General features: G+C 37.2%; 1 protein-coding gene across 1 annotated transcript in view; it reads right to left on the bottom strand.

The window, feature by feature from the left end:
• LOC114031461 (AT-rich interactive domain-containing protein 1B-like) overlaps positions 1-18,498 on the bottom strand; it is a 550,161-nt gene that overhangs the window by 20,453 nt on the left and 511,210 nt on the right. The window contains 4 exon segments of the mRNA XM_027846530.1: positions 3,776-3,980; positions 7,656-7,865; positions 14,049-14,207; positions 14,935-15,044. Coding sequence (XP_027702331.1) covers positions 3,776-3,980; positions 7,656-7,865; positions 14,049-14,207; positions 14,935-15,044 — 684 coding nt within the window.

The following is an 18,498-nucleotide window of genomic DNA, read 5'->3' as shown; positions in this document are numbered from 1 at the left end:
GATGCCTTTGGCTTCTGATGTCTGAAAAGATTGGGTCTTTACGGATTTCCAGTGACCAGCAGAATTCAGTTAGAGATCAGTGTAACACACTTCAACTTAAACACAGAAGAAGGTTAGAATATACTTAGAACAGAGTTGGCTGGTTTCTGCATATGTTCAGACGTGACCATTAATTCTTTGCCTAGAATAATGCTTTTTAATTTTTTATTTATTTTTATTTAATGATATTTTAGCTTCATTTGCAACAAATGCTGTACATGTGATAACTATGCATGAGTACATGGGAAAAACTCATGGCTCTCACTCGAAATGAACGAGGGTAAAATGAGCTATACAATGGCTCTAGCATTGGGGAAAAAAACATCACAGAACTTAGGTTGAGACAAGTCCAAAAGGTGGCTAGACAGCACACATTTTACTTTAGCTGAAAATTGACTTCTTTAAGTCATTCTAACATGTGAGATTCTGACCAAGTAAATGTGTTCAGAACACAACTCAATTCCCAGAATGGCAATTAGTTCATTAGTCGACTGACCAATAAATTCCTGAGCAAAGAAAGAAAACTTCGAGGCCTGGGTTCTAGTCCTAGGCTCACCCATCAGCTCGCTGTGCAGTCCCTTGCATAAAGGACTTTCTACCTCTCAGGGGTCCTTGGTTTCTTCCTCCCTAGCATTAGAAGGTTGGATTAGATGAGGACCCAGGTGTCTCATCCTGGGTTAAAATTTCATGACATAAAAATGGCCAGGAGCATCTGTTTATTAAACACTATTACCTAAAACATGTTTCTTGTCTGGGGAAAAAAAAATCATATAAATGAAAGAAGCCAATGGATTTGCTAGCGACACCACCATCATCTAGGGACGACATTCCTCTTTGTTCTGTCAAGCAGTGTCTTGAAAGCAGCACAATTCCCGGCTCAATCCATTTAGCCTGCTTGTGCATTATGTAAGGCGCTTTTTCCTCATGTGTATCGACTTAATGGTTAAGACCAGGAACCTTTATGTCTACTTCCTGTTCCAGAGGGCTTCAGCTCCATTTAGACAACTAAAAGGGATGGATTATCTGAAGTACACCTGCAATCCTAGCTCTTTTGTGGCGTTAAAACGATAATGTTGCCATAAACTGCAGTTTAAAAAAAAAAAGGCAAAGAGAAAGGGCTGACTGTTAAGGGAACCGGCCCTATACTTTCTGAAGCATCTATACCTCAGCGGGATTTCTTGTACTAAAGCTGATGCACACTGGGAAAGCCATTCTCCATACACAAGTGCAGACCATTCAGTGACACAAGTTCTTTCCTGGCAAATAAAACAAACCTTTAGATCTTTGCAGACATCCCCACTTTGGTCCCTATGTCCTGCTGGGTTTTTATTTTGGAAAAAATAGTTTCAGGGCTGTTCATAGGCAGCTTGTTTTAACTCTGTGAACTGAATGTAATGTTGTGGAAAATTTTAAATTAGATTTTGTAGTTTTTAAGGTGTTAGATGATGAATAAAGACTCAAGAGATTCTTAGGGTCGAGTCATAAATATCAAGGGATTCTTACTCCGAATCAAGCATGGCTCTCAAGATCTTCTGGTGGTCCCACTCGAGCTATTACTTTAGTTGTCAAAATGGCAGCCAGAATTATTTGTTTAAAAATAATTAATTGCCTTTTCACCAGGTGATTACTTTTTGCTCTTTTTAAAAAAAATTAATGTTTAAAATAATGCTCAAAAGTTGCAGTGCATGAGAAGAGATATTGGAAAAATATTTCAGACAGTGGGTTGTGACTTCAAAAATGAACAGTCTAAAACCAAATAGAACCCTTTGATAGTAAGAATTGTTTAGAACTGGCCAGGGAGGTGGAACAGGACAAAATTTAGGAGTGACTACCCCCTTTGTACCTGGCACCAATGCAATTTTTTTTTTTTGGGTGAGGCAATCAGGGTTAAGTGACTTGCTCAGGGTCACACAGCTTGTAAGTGTCAAGTGTCTGAGGTGAGATTTGAACTCAGGTCCTCCTGTAATGTAATTCTTAATGGCCAGAAAGTAGTCATGAAAAATGTTAAGACATTTTGTCTGAGACAGTTAAAAAACCTTCTATTAAAGTCGTATTAGATTGGTTGCCAGCTTCTTGCTTTAATTTAATTGATGTAGGCAAAATAAATGGTAAGATCATTGGTTTGATGCAAAGTGGTTTGTTTAAAGCTAAGATGAACCCCCCCCCCAAAAAAAACCCCAAACACTTAATGTCTTGGTTTACTTTTTTTAAAAAACGTGCCTCTTTTAAGGAGGATGTTTTAAGGAAATCCTCTTAATGCTATGCTCCAACTAAAAGATGCTTTCTTATCCAATATCATTTGTCAAAACATGGGACAATAACAGACAACAGAACACAAAGTACTAAGAAAAAGATGGAACTACCTAAAAGAGAAGAGATACCACCACCACTACACTACTACTACTACAGGCTACAAGTGTGTGATTGTCAACTTGTATTATTGTAGTGCCCCTTTTCTAAGCATCTCAAATGACTTCACTTTGATCACAGGTAATAAACTGATGAAATCTTTTATTAACTTAAAAGATAGGTATAATTACCCTTATTTTGCAAATGAGAAAACAGACCCAAGTCAGATCTATGGCAGGGTTAGGAATGATACTCAGAATGTCTAAGACCTAGGTCAAACACTGTGCTACTCAAAAACAAAACCAACAAAACCACAAGAACGATAAAATAGCCTTATGGCATTTCACCAGGGTAGTATACTAAATTCCTTAACATTGCTTCTTTCCTATGTTTTAAAAAATGAAATGTTGCACTGATGGATTTGGAACCATCAGGCTAGGTCCACTTTTTTCAATTTGCCACTAGTCTCCTGCCAAGGAAGACAATGAAAGTGACTTATTTCATAGCTCAGCAGACTTTTTAAGCCATCACAAGGCTGTGGCTTAATTCCCCAGATACTGGAATTCTACAGGTCTTTCCAAAGATAGACAGATGATCCAAAAGAGAAAAGTATTAAAAGCAGGTTAATGAGACCTTGAAGTTAGCAAAATGAGAATCAAGACGCAATCACTTATTTTCTAGAGAAATTTTAAGGGAATACTCAAAAAAATGTGGGAAGGGAGTGAAGGAGTAAGTAAGAGTAAGGAGTAAGAGTTTATTAACCTATTACCACAGAGTCTATTAATCTATTACTCCAGAGCCTGTGGCATCAAACTGTGAACTACTCCCAGATTACAAATTCTTAGGCTCTCTTCACACCACCGGTATCAAAATCAAATAGAAAAGGAGGTGGGGAGGTACTAAACCCCTATATAAGGATCCCTGAGGATAGTATACTGATTGAGAAAACCATCTCTTAACATTATCCATGTTCCACTCTATTTTTATTTATGTTGTTAAATATTTTTCAATTACATTTTAATTTGGTTGGGCCTCACCAGGAATGGTGGGCATTCTAGGCATTTGCTTGACTTCTCTGCTCCATATCATTTCCTCAGGATTTAGATTAAACAGAAAATAAAATAAACTAAAACTACCAAAAAAAATCTCATATTCTAAAATCGAAGAACACAACCTCTAGATCACAACCGATATAATGTGGGAAAATGTACTCATTTCACTTTTTCATCTAGTTTATTGTCATACACACTTGCCAAAAGTAAAGACTTTGTCTTTTGGGAGTATGGCATCTAACACATTCTGGGTGCTCCATTGTGATTCAGTGGTAATCAACCATCCTTGTTTTAATCTTTATTGCTATACAAATGACTGTAGTTCTACTACTTACCAGGAGATGGCGGCTGAATCTTAGCTTGTTTCTTAGTATCTCCAGTGCTGAAGACTTCGGGAGGGGGCTCCTCCCCTCTTTCAATCTTGCACTCAAAGGCAAACAGGTACTGAATATACTGCTTTTTCAGGGAGCTGGCTGCGCTGCTAGAAGTGCCCACATTCAGGTTGGTGGCCAGCTCGCGCCACTTTTTGTTTTTATTAACCTAGGCAAAATAAATGGCAAGATCATTGGTTTGTAGCAAAGTGGCTTGTTTAAAACCAGGAGACCAAAAAAAAGAAAAAAAGAAAGAAAGAAAGAAAGAAAAAAAGGCACTTAACGTCTTGGTTTACTTTTTTTTTTTATTTGCCTCTTTTAACTAATGCTCATTACTCCCACTCAGTAGTGCATAGACAGCATTTACAGTTATAAAACCATTAAGGAACCTGCTGATAGCTACATAAAAAGCTTTGCTTGTTGAGTCTTCTGCCTGGTGCTTCTTCTAATGCTTTGCACTCATCCAAGGCTTGCGCTGCTCCTAGCGAGCAATTTATCTCTGAACAAATGTATGCTCTCACACCCCCGCCCTCTTCTAATTAAAAAAAAAAAGTTCTAAAAACTAATTTAAAAAAGCAATAACACTAGCACTATTCTGCAATTTAAGCGTTTGAGCATTGATATGAAAAAACAGTTTTTCCTCCCAAATAGCCAAGAGCTGCCAGAAGGATGAGCCTGTAATTCCTGGCTCATGTCCTGCCACTTGAGGCTTTCTTGGGGGATTGATCAATGCCTTACTGAAGACAAGATACACCAGGAATTGGGCCCCTTTAGTAAATAACTGTAACTTTAAGACACAGTGACATACCATTTAATGCACTGAGTTGGGCCCTATTAGAACTGTCAGCTTAAGTGTGGTTGGTGGGTACAATTTATGCTTCTGGAGGGAATTGCTACTATACCCCCCCCCCCAATCATGAGGAACCAAGAAATGGTGGGCTTCTTTTAAATTTAGGCCAAAGAGGAATATAATTGCAAGGAAAATCATGATTAAAAAAAGTTTAGGTAATGTTTTAACCTTTTAGGTGCCTCTAGGGAGCAGAGTTGTGAAAGGTTATTCAAATGAATAAATAAAACATGAGGATTTGCAAACAACTTGGAGAATATTTGCCCTTTTGATATACCTGTTATACCCAATAGCATTTGAAGGGTTAAGGAAACAGTTTCTCATAAAATACTAAATTTTAGGATGCAAACCTTGTCACAAAGCTCTTTATATCCATTTACTTAGCTCTAAGTGGTGCATAATGAACAAACTGCATAATGCTCACAGAAATGCTCAATGTCTAAATGCCCAGTATTTTGGCATTTAAACCAAGGCTACAAACAGCAGGCCTGTGGATTGCCTCAGAAATGGTAAACAGAACGCTGCTTGGGACACCCTGAAATGCAAAGCTGTGAACTGATAAATATGCAGCACCTGCTCCCAACCATATCCGATGGCCCACTAGGTAGGGATCATGCCAGGAGGAGGGCAGTGCCAGCCCAGTTCTCCACCACTGTGCCATCCAGCTACATTCAAATAAGCCTCATTAGCTAAGCCAGCAAGGACTCCCCTTTGTAGGTTTAAGTTGGTTATACACACTGTTGAAAGAGCTTGGGTGAGGTGTTTCAACAATTTCTACATTTATTTATGGGCAAAGTCTATTATTTCTCTAGTCTATAGGTATACTTTAGAAGTCTCAAAAGAATGTAGCTGAAGAATTGGGGTGGGGAAATGGAGAAGGGAAAGGGGGTTCCTGAGAGGGCTTTGATATTTTTTTTAAGCTTCCATGACTAAAATGCTACTCTTCATTCCACTTAAACCTAAATGGTAATGATCTGAAGATTTTTAAAACTTCAAATTTTATATTCCTCAATTCAAATACTGATTCCAGGAATTATTTTGAAAACAACCACAAGAAGGGTTTAAAATAGTCATAAAAATGAACAACACAAAAAAATCAGAAAGAAATCTCAGAATCCTAACCTTCATATGTTTATTTTCCTTACCTTGACTTCTACTGAAATCTACTCATGAACATTTTTTTTTTTTGGCCTTTGATGGCCCAATAATCACAGGCTTTACCTAGAGTCTTTATGTAATAGTACCTCAGCGTTCGCTTTCTCTCTCTGAAAAAAAAAAAACCAGTTTCTTCTATTTTTCTGTTTCTATCAATAGTACAAATCATATTCCCTGTCACCCAAGGCTAGAAACCAGGTGTTAGCTTTGATTGATGCCCCTTATTTATGCCCTACATCTAGCAGTGACCAAGTCTTACCAATTAATTCTTCCTTCAAGATGCATTTTGCATACATCTATTCCTCTTCATTTGCCTAGATTACTGTAATACTTGGAGTCCCCCATGTATGACCTCGGGCTCCCTTCAATCTATCCATTATAGTGTGCCAGACTGATCACTCTACTGATTTACAAACAAACAAAAAAAGGGTAGCTAGGTAATGTAGTGGATAGAATCCTTGGAGTCAGGAAGACTCCTCTACCTGAGTTCAAATCTGGTCTCAGACACTTACTAGCTCTGGGACTCTGGACAAGTCAATTTTCTCATTTGTAAAATGAGCCAGAGAAGGAAATGGCAAATCACTTCAGTATCTTTGCCAGAAAACCCCAAATGGGGTCACAAAGAATCAGACATGACTGAAATGACTGAACAACAACTGATTAAAAATCTTCAGTGATTCTCCATTTTCCATCTTATCAAATCTTAACTCCTTTGCCTGCCACAAGCAACTGAATAAGATCTAGCTTGGCCCGTTTTCTCAATGGACTTTTCAAACATTCCTCTACAGACAGGCTGGTCTCCACACTGTCCCACAAAATTACCATGTTCATTTCTCTTTACTCAGGCCACCGTCCTCATTGTTTCATAAGAATGTTACCTTCATTCTCATTTGCACGTCTTTGCAAATTAGCTATATATTGCATACACAGGGTATCCCAAAACTCTTCAGGGCAGTTTAAAGCTTACCATTTGCACTAAGACTTTTGGGATTTTTTTTTTTTAACACAGGTGAACAATGAAGCAGATGGAAAATCACAGAATCTCAGAATTAGAAAGAGGATGAGAAGACCATCTAGTCTAGTTCAGTCTATATCTGTACAGGAGGCCCCTCTATAATGAGGTTAAAAAGTGGTTGTCTGGACTTTACTTGAAAAGTTCTAGTTTTGGAGAAACCCACTATCTTGCTAGTAACTGATGGGTGGCTGGCTCTAATTGCTAGAAAGTTTTCTGTCTTATTATAGCTTCTACCCAATGGCCCTAGTTTTGCTCTCTGGACCTAAGAAGAAAAAGTCTTAATTAACATTTGACATATGATGACCTAGGCTAAGTATTTCAAGTTGTTTCCAATGGTTCTCAGGTGGCATGGTGTCTCTCCTTTGGGCCTGCATGCAAAACTAACCCCAGTACTCTAAATGTAGCCTGACACCTCTTTCTTTTGATACCACGCCTCTTAACAGAACCTAAAATGGCATCAGCTTTGTTGGCATTGTGAATTCATAGTGAAATCTGCAAAGAAACCCAGATCATTTAGAAACAAAATCTCTAGCCCACCCTTAGACTTGTGAAGTTGAATTGTTTTAATTCAAGTGAAAGACTACATAGTTAAATGTTATTTTATTAACATGGAGCCATCTTTCGAGCCTGCTGAAATTTTTGGATCCTGTCATCTGACATATTAGCCACCCATCTCTTCCAGCTTTGTCACCTGATTTGATCAGTGTGCCCCTGAAGCTTCCATCCAAGTCATTCTTTGGATAAAATAACAGGGTACACAAAATCAGAGAGCGTAAACCTCCCTGCCCCCAAGGCACTATCCAAATCAGGACCTAGTCTCTCCTTACCTGTGCCAAGCCTCCAATCTCTTTGACGCAGACATAGAGTCTGAACAGGTCCAGAGGCTTTTTGCCCACTGCTGGCAGACTGGCCACAGGTGAGCCTCGCTCCTCCATGAAGGTCAGGTATCTGTCCACCCACAGCCTGCGCTCCGGCTCATTTCCCAGCTCGTACACTCTTGTAATCTTCTCCCCAGTGGTTGTAGAAGAGCTTGATTTCTAAAGCACAAAGAGTGCATTTGGAGGTGGGGTGAGGGCAGGAGGAGGGAAAAGGGGAGAGTAAGACAAAAGTAAGGAACTCACAACACGTATAAGAAGAAGAAGATATAAAACAGACTACTGCTATCACACAACAGTTAGGAATGAAGGCTACTAGTTCAGGCACAAAAAACATTCTCTTAATTAAGAATTTATTTGACTTTAAAGGGCCCAAACTCCCCTTTTTACAAAATAAACAATTTTATCTCATTAATAGAAAAGCGTTGAATCCCAGAAGGCAAGTTTTTGATAATGCCTCATGTCATTTTTTGAATAAATGGGGAAAAAACCAACATTTACTATCTATGATCTCAAATTATGGTTTACTCCAAATAAAACAAATTTCTGGGCTCCCTTCCTTCTTCCCCTCAACCAAAACAGCATCACTTCACTCAATGGCCTGTTATGATAGGTTATCCCAACTTCTCTAACACACTTAATGCTAGGATCTTCTCTCTGCTGATTATCTACAATTTATCTGTATATATTTTGTCGGTACATAGTTGTTTTTATGTTGTCTTCTCCCATTAGTGTGAGCTCCCCATGGCAAGAACTGTCTTTTACCTTTCTTTGTATTCCCAGAGCCTGGCACATAGGTTTTTTTTTTTTTCTTTTTGGTGAGGCAAAATGACTTGCCCAGGTTCACACATCTAATAAGTGTCAAGTGTCTGAGGCCGAATTTGAATTCAGGTCCTCCTGACTCCAAGGCCAGAGCTTTATCCACTGCGCCACCTAGCTGACCCTCCATAGTAGGTCCTTCATAAATGTTTATTGGTGACCATTGTTGAGATTAGAGTGGCTAAACTCAGGTGTGTGAGGATATGTGTGTGTTCCTTTGTACCAGTATGGGGACGATAAAGCTAATAATGTAGTTTGCAGTGAAAAACAAGTGTAGGGAACAAAACTACAGATATAACTGGGGGCTTCAGAGTCTCAGAGTAGGAATTCTCTGTAGAGGCAAGCTTGAAATTTAGTTGGGTAATGTGGCATAGTGAAAGACTATTGGTTTTGAGAACCAGAAGACCTGAGTTGGAGTCTCAGTTCTTACTGGCTATGTGACCCTGGTCACTTAAATCTTTCTTTCCCCTCTATGGAAGGAAATAATGCTTGCACCACCTACCTTACAGGTTTGTTATGAGGAAAATACTTTGTAAGCCTCAAGATCTTTATAAATGTGCATTGTTATTGTTACAATTTTGCTAATCAATTTCTCTGTTTTAGTATAAAAATTTGTTTCCCCCTAAAAATACCATGTTTTATCAATTGTACATCTAGCAGTACAAGCTGGAATGAAGATTTGGCGCTTCCATTATTACAACAGTAATGCATATCCACTTTGTTCAAATATCTAACTTACACCATGGGTACTTGGTATTCTATGCTATCCAATTGGGAGACTAAAATGTCAGATGTGCATTTTGGGCCAATCTGGTGCCTGCACAAATAGGCTACATAATCTAAACAAGGAAACTGATTGGCTGTATGTTGGTGGTATCTGGCCTGCTACTCCAGATAGCTAACACAAAAAGTTCTTTTGAATTGTTATCGAAGGGTTCTTTGGAAGAGGATTATTGTACGTGACAAAAAAAGATTTAAAAGGTAGCTTACTTAGGAACAGCCACTGTTTTAAAATACATACTTCCTAACACAGTTCTATTATCTTTCAGATTGTTAAACATTTCACTGGAATCTTTTTAGTTTAAGAATATGTTGTCATTTCTCTCTAAAAAACAGAAGTCTAGGGGTAGCTAGATGGTGCAGTGGATAGAGAACTGGCCCTGAAGCCAGGAGGACCTGAGTTCAAATCCAAACTCAGACCAGACACTTGCCACTGGCTGTGTGACCCTGGGCAAGTCACTTAACCCCAACTGCCTCACCAAAAAGCAAAGGAAAAAAAAAAAAGTCAGAAAAAACAGAAGTCTAATAATAGGTGATACCCTGTTTGGAATGATCACACCCCAGTAAAAGGTGGGCTCTGACACAGGAGTCCAAGTATATGCTAAACAGGAAGTTAAACTTTTAAGAAAAGAGGGTGCTTTCATATCCAATTAACTTATTACCTAATTAAGGAGGTTTTTTTTTAAAAATTGCTCAATCAGTAGCATTAGAAATGTTTAAGCATAATGTCATTTAATGAAAAGGTGTTAAATTGTTGAAAATATGGAAAAATAGGGGGTGTAGTATAGGTCAATTAAAATACAATAAATAGATTTGCTTTTACAAATTTTGTCGTTGGTATGAAAATGGGACTGGACTTAAACCTTAGGTAGGCACAACTACTTTAGTTGGAAAAAGCTGTGTGTGTCCCCTGCCCCCTTTTCCTTTCTACTTTGGAGAGTGGTACCTACTTTCAACATTCTCATACTTTTTTTTAGGTCCCAGTTCTAAGTTGGTGTAAATACAAGAGAGCATAAGCCAAGATTAAAACTAAAAATTCATATGGTAAGCATACTGCTTACCCAAAGGCATATTTAAAAAGGTAAAATAAAGTAAATTCCAGATACTAATCCAGTATCACCACAGAAAAGAAATTGGGGCCACTAGATCTTATACAGAGGGACACCTGCAGGCAGCATACTGACTTAGAAAACCACATATTAACATTATCTATGTTCTATCGTATTTTATTTATTTTGGTAATCTTTCCCAATTATATTTCAATCTGCTTCTGGCTGCCCTGAGAATGTTGAAGGCAATAGACTTCTGTTCTAGATCATTCCAAATGAGGGTTTGTTCATTCATAATCTTGATAAAGGATTATAAAAGTGATGAAATGAAAAGGCTGGCTTTTAGCTATGGGCCCCCCAAACAGCTTTACCAATAAACCGCTCATGTGCTCCAATAGTATACTGCTAGTTTAGGACGAGGCTCCTCTAATGTCCAACTAGGGAGTGGCCTGTTTTTTTTTTTTCAGGCAATGATTAGCATCTCATTCCATGGAAAAAGTATGATCCTGACATTAAAGGGATGGGGTCAAGTAATCTAACACAGACAAGCAATTATGAATTTTTAGTTTTAATCTTGGCTCTCCTTACCCCCTACATCAACCTGCCATATAAACTCTGCGCAAATCAAATGTTTTTCTTACGTATGTGATTAGAAAAATGCCACAAAGATGGTGATTTTCATTAGAAAAATGCTGTTGCTTTTGTTTTTTAAAAAGATTTTAATTCTTGCAAAAATATTTTCATAGCATCATTATAAAAATGTCTTTGTACTTTAAAAAGTGAATTTAATTTGGTCTGGAAATCAATGTGAAGTTATGTACATTACTGAAATGCAGGTAAAAATAGAATTAAAAATATTTGGTCTTAATTTATCAGAGTGTATATGAAAGAGTTATGATGATCAGAGAAAAGAAATGGCTGAAGCCTGCAAATAGATAACGTTCTCTAAATAACTATAATGTGTCTGTTGACACCTCTAAGTCTGCTTATTTAACTGACTAGTGATTATACTCATTAAGAATTTAGCACACCAAAAAAGCATTAGTTTGGGGAAGCAAAGAGCAAATCCAAGCCAAAATTTATCAGGTTCAACATGGTGCTAGGATTTTAGTCATGGCATAAATAAAATATATTATACCTCGTTAGGCAGGTAAAGCAAACTAGATTCTTTCCAGGGCGACTGTTAACTTTTTAGGCCATTAAGGTAGCATTTAACCAAATTACTTTTTCAGTGTCCTAAATTGTACCCAAATGCCTTGAAATAGTTAATGTCTGTTGGCAGGGGCCTGATTAAAAAAAGCAAACAAAGAAAACTATTACATTTTCAGGACCTGGTCTGATATGGAGAAGCAAAGCCAGAAGATATTGTAAAACTACAGTAAGATATTATTACAATCTTTTTTTTTTGGTAGTGGAGAGGGAATATAAACATAAATGAAGTCTGCAACACTTTAAACACTTCCTAAAGGTAAACTAACATTTTTGCATTCTCTACCAGACATGTGATCAATTTTTTGGGTGTGTATATATGTATTTGTGTGTATGAATGTAAATTTTTCATTTTTAGAATATGCATTAATTATATAACATTGCATTAAATATCCTGACCCTTGTTAGAGTTTCAGTTCTCTATTTAGATTAAGGGGTGTTGGAAACATGAGATGCTGGACAATGTCTGCAGTTGTAGAACTAATGAATTGCATACATTTGCAATTATTTGATAATAGAGATAATTCTATGAACTTCATTTATAATCTACTCTACTTTGGTACTCGTCTTAAATAAACATCTCATTCAAAAGAGTGGCATTTTGTGAGTGCAGAAAACTCTCTCACCCGGTTTCATTACTGAACACTACTTCTCAGGTCTTTTTATCTACCACTAGGGCAAAGAATTCTCTTATAAATAAAATAAACCTTTATAAATAGTAACAATTTGTGGCATGGGTGTGAATAACACAAGGTAATGTGCTTTGAAAAAGTAAAAAGAAAGCACACTATAAATACAAGACATAGTATTCTTAGACTGCAGGATAAAATTGTGGGTCTTAATTCATTTTCAACCCAGTGTTCTTGTATTGGGATACCATAACTATTAAGTAATAGTACATTAAGCTTACTATGAAGGGAGAGCTGGGAATACATAGATCTAACTATCTATGTATATTCTATTAGCTATTAGGTCTATAAGGCTATCATTATGAACTTCTTGATTTCATACCTTGGGTCAATTTCTTAAAAATAGAGTATAAACTCCATTTGAAAGCTTACAGTTTTACTGATTCTAAAATATTTAAAAAAAAAAAAAAGGACAGGGGAGAAGATGTAAAAACAAAACACAATGTTGGCTGCCTTCTGAGACTCAAAGCAAATAACACAAAGACATCAAAATTAAGGAGGTGCACTCTTTTCCCTTCCTATCAGTTTTCCCTAGAAGGTTTAAAGACCATTTTTTCTCCATTGTTTGGGAGACAAAGCATGTCTCTGTGGACAAGGTGACCAAGAGTGTGGCCATCTCCTTCCTCTAAAAAGGAAAATGCTGGTTATGTTGAAGCTCCATGTGAATGCTATAAACAATTTCTGGAACAATCAATTCCTTTAACCTTCCACTCTGTGTAAATCAGTTAATGAGATAATTAATAGCAGCTTCCATTCTGCCAGAATCTACAGTTAGATTCTTCATCATCTCGAAGTTGTTCTTCGTGAGCTATGCTCTTCATACAAAAATTAGGGTGTTAATTAAGACTTCTTCATAAGGTAATTGCATGTTAAAGTTTTAAGTGCTTTTTATTCTTCATATGAATATAAAATAAAATGTTATAACAGAACTATTATTCTTTCAGAAAGGGCACAAAATTAATTTTTTCTATTGAGAAAAAAGTGTCCTAGACCTATGGCCAAATGAATATTTAAACTAAAAAAAAAATTCCCTTGAACTTACATTAACATTTATGTTCTTTGTATTTCATCTGGCAACCACTGCTTAATTTCAAGGGTATTTGCATTGCTGTGCAGGACACAAATTTTTCTACCTAACCCGACTGTAATGTACGTAAACATTATTCATCTAAAAAGTAGCATTCTAAAAATACACACACATTAACTTTTCCCCAGCCTTTTTTGTTCATTTCAGACAAACGGATTGAAACAATGCACAACTGATATTATGCTAAACTGTGCCCCAAGATTGTAATATCTGCATTTTAAGATAGGGCAATTTGGAAATAAGATGTTTCAGAGGCTGAACTGCCCATAAAAGACTTAGTTCAGATGCCAAGCTTGTGATTTACACCATGGCTGCTATTAGTTCTCCTATAACGGAAGAAACACCTCATTTTAAAAACCTTCTCTAAGTGCACAATGAACCGAACATTTAATGAAGTCACTTGTGTGAAGGAGTTTGGACCCAGTAACAAAAATTGATTCTCCTGATAAACACATTCAGCATGCTTTGTTCAGAGGTGAATCATGAGAAGAATGCTTGCCTCTTACAACAGCAACTTAACTATCAGAATTCAAACTTCTATGACGCACACAAACTTTTTCGTTTATTAACAATATATTATAAGTAAATATAATCCTTTCATGGATAAATACTATAATTTTTTAAAAATTAAACAAACAAACAAGCAAGCATTAAAATAGAATTAATTACCAAAAATCCCCAAAAAACCAAAACAAAAACCAGAGCCACTTACAGGGCTTGATGGAGTCTTTGGCCAGCCTGGGCTGCTAATGCTATCACTTTCATCTCCATGAAATGAGGAGATGCTAGCAGAGCTTGGGGACATTGGGGAAGGGACTGGCAGGTTGCCTGGGGTTGGGGGCTGAGAAATACCCTGAGAGCTGTAGCTATCCTGTGGTAGAGGAATAAAAAAAAAAATATGACAAAGGCAGGGCAAACTTTATTTAAAATAACAAAAAAGTACATCCAGTAAAACAGACTGACCAATTTTTATATATAATATGTATATATAAAGACATATACAGACACAGACACATACACATAAATATATAAAGGTAGTAAAACAACATTCTTAATTAGTATAACTTGGTAAGTTTGCTGGATGCTTGGACAAGGTCCACTAAGCCACCATGCTTACTTCAAGCTAACATGGAATGCTAAGCATGGGTTTCCCCTTATGAAAGAAAGAAAAAAAAAAGCTGTTCACCTTATTTATCAAATAAGGTGGGAAAGCAAAATATTAAGTATGTTGTTGCTGCTGAGACGGCCAAAACAGGAAGCTATAAACTAAAGGCAGAGAAAAATGGCTGCAAGTTTGAAACCAGGCAAGAACCCTTTACCCCCACCCCCAAACCCCCAAGCATTTCTTTCTCTGGTTTACTCCCTATTCCCTCCTCCCCCATGAGTTAAATGCCATAAGAACTAGTAACTTTCAGATCCACACCATGAAAAAAAAAAGTAGAAAACAAATAAGTTGCACACAAATGGAAAAGACATGCGGGAGAGAACGAAATGAAAAGGAAACAAAAAGGGAGAGGCCAGATCCAGAGAAGAAAGGACAACATGGCAGCCTCCTGCTCGGCCAAACCAACACCACGTGCACAAGAGGAAGGAAATACCTTTGACTTGCTCTCAGCCTGAGGAGTGCCTTCTTCTTTACCATCTGTTTTGAGAGGCACAGGCAATTTGGACTCACCAGGTGACATCATATCTGCAAGACCCATAGATGCTAATCGAAAACAGGAGAAAAAGTTTAGAATTATACATATGGTTTGCCAGTGCTGCCTGCTAATGCATGCTGTGAAGTGAAGTCTGGGGCACGCGATTTTCCCCTGAAGAAGTAAAAAATATGTAACCTTGGAAAACATGTATCCTTGAAATGAAAATAGTAACACATTCTTGCAATCCTTTACCAGACAAGAATAAAGTATTGTCTTTGCATGCTAAAGACCAAATTATATCTATCATCATATCATTCTGTCTGTTGTAATCTACCTATCATATCAATATCTATCCATCCATCCATCCATCCATCCATCCATCCATCCATCCATCCATCCATCCATCCATATTTTTCTTTCATAGCCATAACAACAGAAGGAGTAGGCCATAGCTGGTCACAAAACAAATACTAAACTAAGATTTTCTCAAATCTTTTAACTAGTAAAATTGTGGAGAGAATATGAATATTATATACTTGGAGAATGGAACTACCATATAAGGACAACAACTTTGAAAGACTAGAAGACTAATGAACTCTGATCAGCAAAATAATTTGAGGGGACTAATGATGAAATATGCATCCACCTCCTGACAGAGAAGTGACAGACTCAGAGTGAAGTCTGAGACCTATCTTTTGGGACATGACCAATGTGGAAATCTGTTCTGCTTGACCATACATGTTTGTAATGGGTTTTGTTTTTCATTTGTTCTTAATCGGAGGGGAGAGGGGGGTTTAAATGGGATGGAGTAAAAGTGGTTATCTGCTGTTTGAAAAAAATATATAATTTAATAAAATTAACTACTGTAGTATCACATTCCATAATATTTCAACTTCTATATTGTTGCATTGCATAATCTCGGTTACAATTAAGGAACAAACACAAGTGATTTTTTTTTTTAAAGGGAAAAAAAAACCTGATTTTTTGCGAAATGGCTCACAGCCTGATTTGGTACCTTGGCTTACCACTTCCCAAGAGACCAATGACATAGATTCATACTCACACTAAGATAAGGCTCAATATACAGAATACATGTTACAGGCAACCTCTACCAACAACAGGGTCACAGAACTCACTAATATCCATCCGGACTTTTACCACCTCATGGATGGAACTCATTCCCCTCAGAACTGCCTACTATTGACAGAAGATGCAAATACAAACTGCTATTTTTAGGGTAAAATGTGGGTTTATTTTGTTATATTCTTTATAAAGGAAAAAGTGGGACCAAATAGTGAAGCAGTACAAGTGTCTCGGGAATAACAGCTGAATTCTTGTAGCACCTCACTAGGAAAATCAGCTGTGCCAAACTGGGTTGCTACTGGTACTACAGAGGAGACCACCAAACCAGATGTGTGAAAGGGATAATAAGAATGAGGAAGAAAGGAGAATAACAAGAGGAAAGGAGATGTAGGGACGAAATTTATGGCTGAAATCAGGGGGAAAAAAATCCCGACTTACAAAGAAGAAATGAACCTGAGCGTGAACGCACAGGACACATTTCATATTCTATGCAAAAGGCAAGGTTGGCCCTAATCAGGCAGCACACACGCAGTACAATGTGCCGAAAAAGGAAAAGAAAATGAAAAAACAAAATAAAAACAAAAACAAAAACAAAAAAAAAACCAAACCTTAAACTACTTCACAGATTGCCCACTACAAAATGATTATTGCACATATTCATGTATTACTATGTTTTAGAAAATAATTAGTTTTAATTACAGCAGTGAGAGAGTGAGCAGGACTCTGGTGAATAAGCTGGCAAGCTTTCTGGTGCTAATTTGCTAATATCTTTAGCATCACTGCAGGTTGAGATCATAGGTCTGCCAAAAAACCTACCCAGCCACGTGCCATGAGAGTTTACAACGGCATGTTCAATATTCAGCTCTGAGCGGCCTATATTTTCCATGGCTATGCGGGCTGCTTTTTCAAAGCCCATTTGCAGGCCAGTCAGTCCTTAAAGTCATCACAACACACACAAATCATAATTGAGATATTTTTCTTTTTTTTCCCCTCTCCAAATTACTTTCAATACTTAGACTTTAAGAACTGGAACAAAAAGCTTTTTCAAGTGATGCAGCTGCAGAGAAAAATCTATTGGGATCAGCTAAAAATGCTGTTATTTTTGTGAATGTGTGTGAAACCTCAAAAAAGCAGCTGAGTGATATTACACCAAGAAGCCTGGCTGTTCTGAGCAGTGGATCACTTTGGTGCATTTTTATCCTTTGGAAACTATCTCTGGGGGGTCTATTGGGATATGAATTAGTTAAGTCTGTACATTAAAGAAACACCCTTTCTTGTGGGAAGAAGAAGGCAGGGTGACTATGCAGGAGGCGAGGCTTCTATGTGTCCAAGTGTATACTGTAAAAGACAGCCTTGCTACTTATTCACTGAATGGAAATCATAGAAAGGGCAGTAAATTTAATTCCAGACTTTTACAGGGTGGTAAGATCATGGAGGCATTTCCTTCTACAAGTCCATTTTTTCTCAGGTTATAGTTTAATTCTTTCAACATCAACCAATTATAAAATTTGAAACATGGTACTACTTGCCATAAATGGTCTATGTATTAAATTTTATTGACATAATAACAACTTAAATTAGCATAGATTAATTAAAACATCTACTTTAGTCTGAGTTTTCCCAGGTTTTTTTTTTTTTGCCTTTTACTATGCTTATGACAGTAAGTTAACAGGTATCAAAATAGAGGAATATTCCAGTTGCTCCAATTTCTTATTTTGAGAAGGATGAACTAGAATACAGTTTAATTTTGAGTATTGTGCCATAATTAGTACACCTGCCTTGAAATGTAAATTGTATTTTTGTGAAATGGATAGCATGATCTTTCCTTACTGTGGACTGTATAAGTGCTTTCTACTGAAATGCTTATTCGTGACTTCTTACCAGAATTCTCAGTGAATCACTGCAAACATCCTTAAGGTTCCCAGGGTAATGGTACTCCAGGGGAACTGTTTTTCCCCTTTCCCAGAAGAGAAAGACCACCACCATTATAAAGGTGTGTTAAATCAAGGCACCATCCCCCTTATGCTATCGACACAAGTAATCTAGTATGTAAAATGCACGCATAAAAAAGGACAGTAAAAATTTTCTAACTGCAAAAAAGTGCCATATGCATTCAGTGACCGGGTTTCAAGTACCAGCCTCTGGCTTTACCACTGAAATTTAAGAGCTAGAATGATTTCATAAAGAAAGTGTGGGTCAAGGTCCTAAAGTAGTTGTTCCACACTGGATTTAATGTATTCAAAAAGACCATAAAGAATATAAGACATGAGTAAAACTGAAGCTAAACACTCATTCCTTCCCAACTCCCATGACTCCCCCTCAAGGCTACAACAGCATTCCCTTAAGATGGTGCAACAGGCCTGGAAATGCACAGAACATTCTTTTCTTTTCATGGACAATAATACAACATACTATATTCTGCAAAAATATTTTATTCCT

Source organism: Vombatus ursinus, unplaced genomic scaffold (assembly GCF_900497805.2).
Source record: "Vombatus ursinus unplaced genomic scaffold, bare-nosed wombat genome assembly UNPS02015175.1, whole genome shotgun sequence".
Classification (NCBI taxonomy): Eukaryota; Metazoa; Chordata; class Mammalia; order Diprotodontia; family Vombatidae; genus Vombatus; species Vombatus ursinus.
Note: the sequence above shows the minus strand (reverse complement) of the source record. Positions and strands in the feature narration are given on the sequence as shown.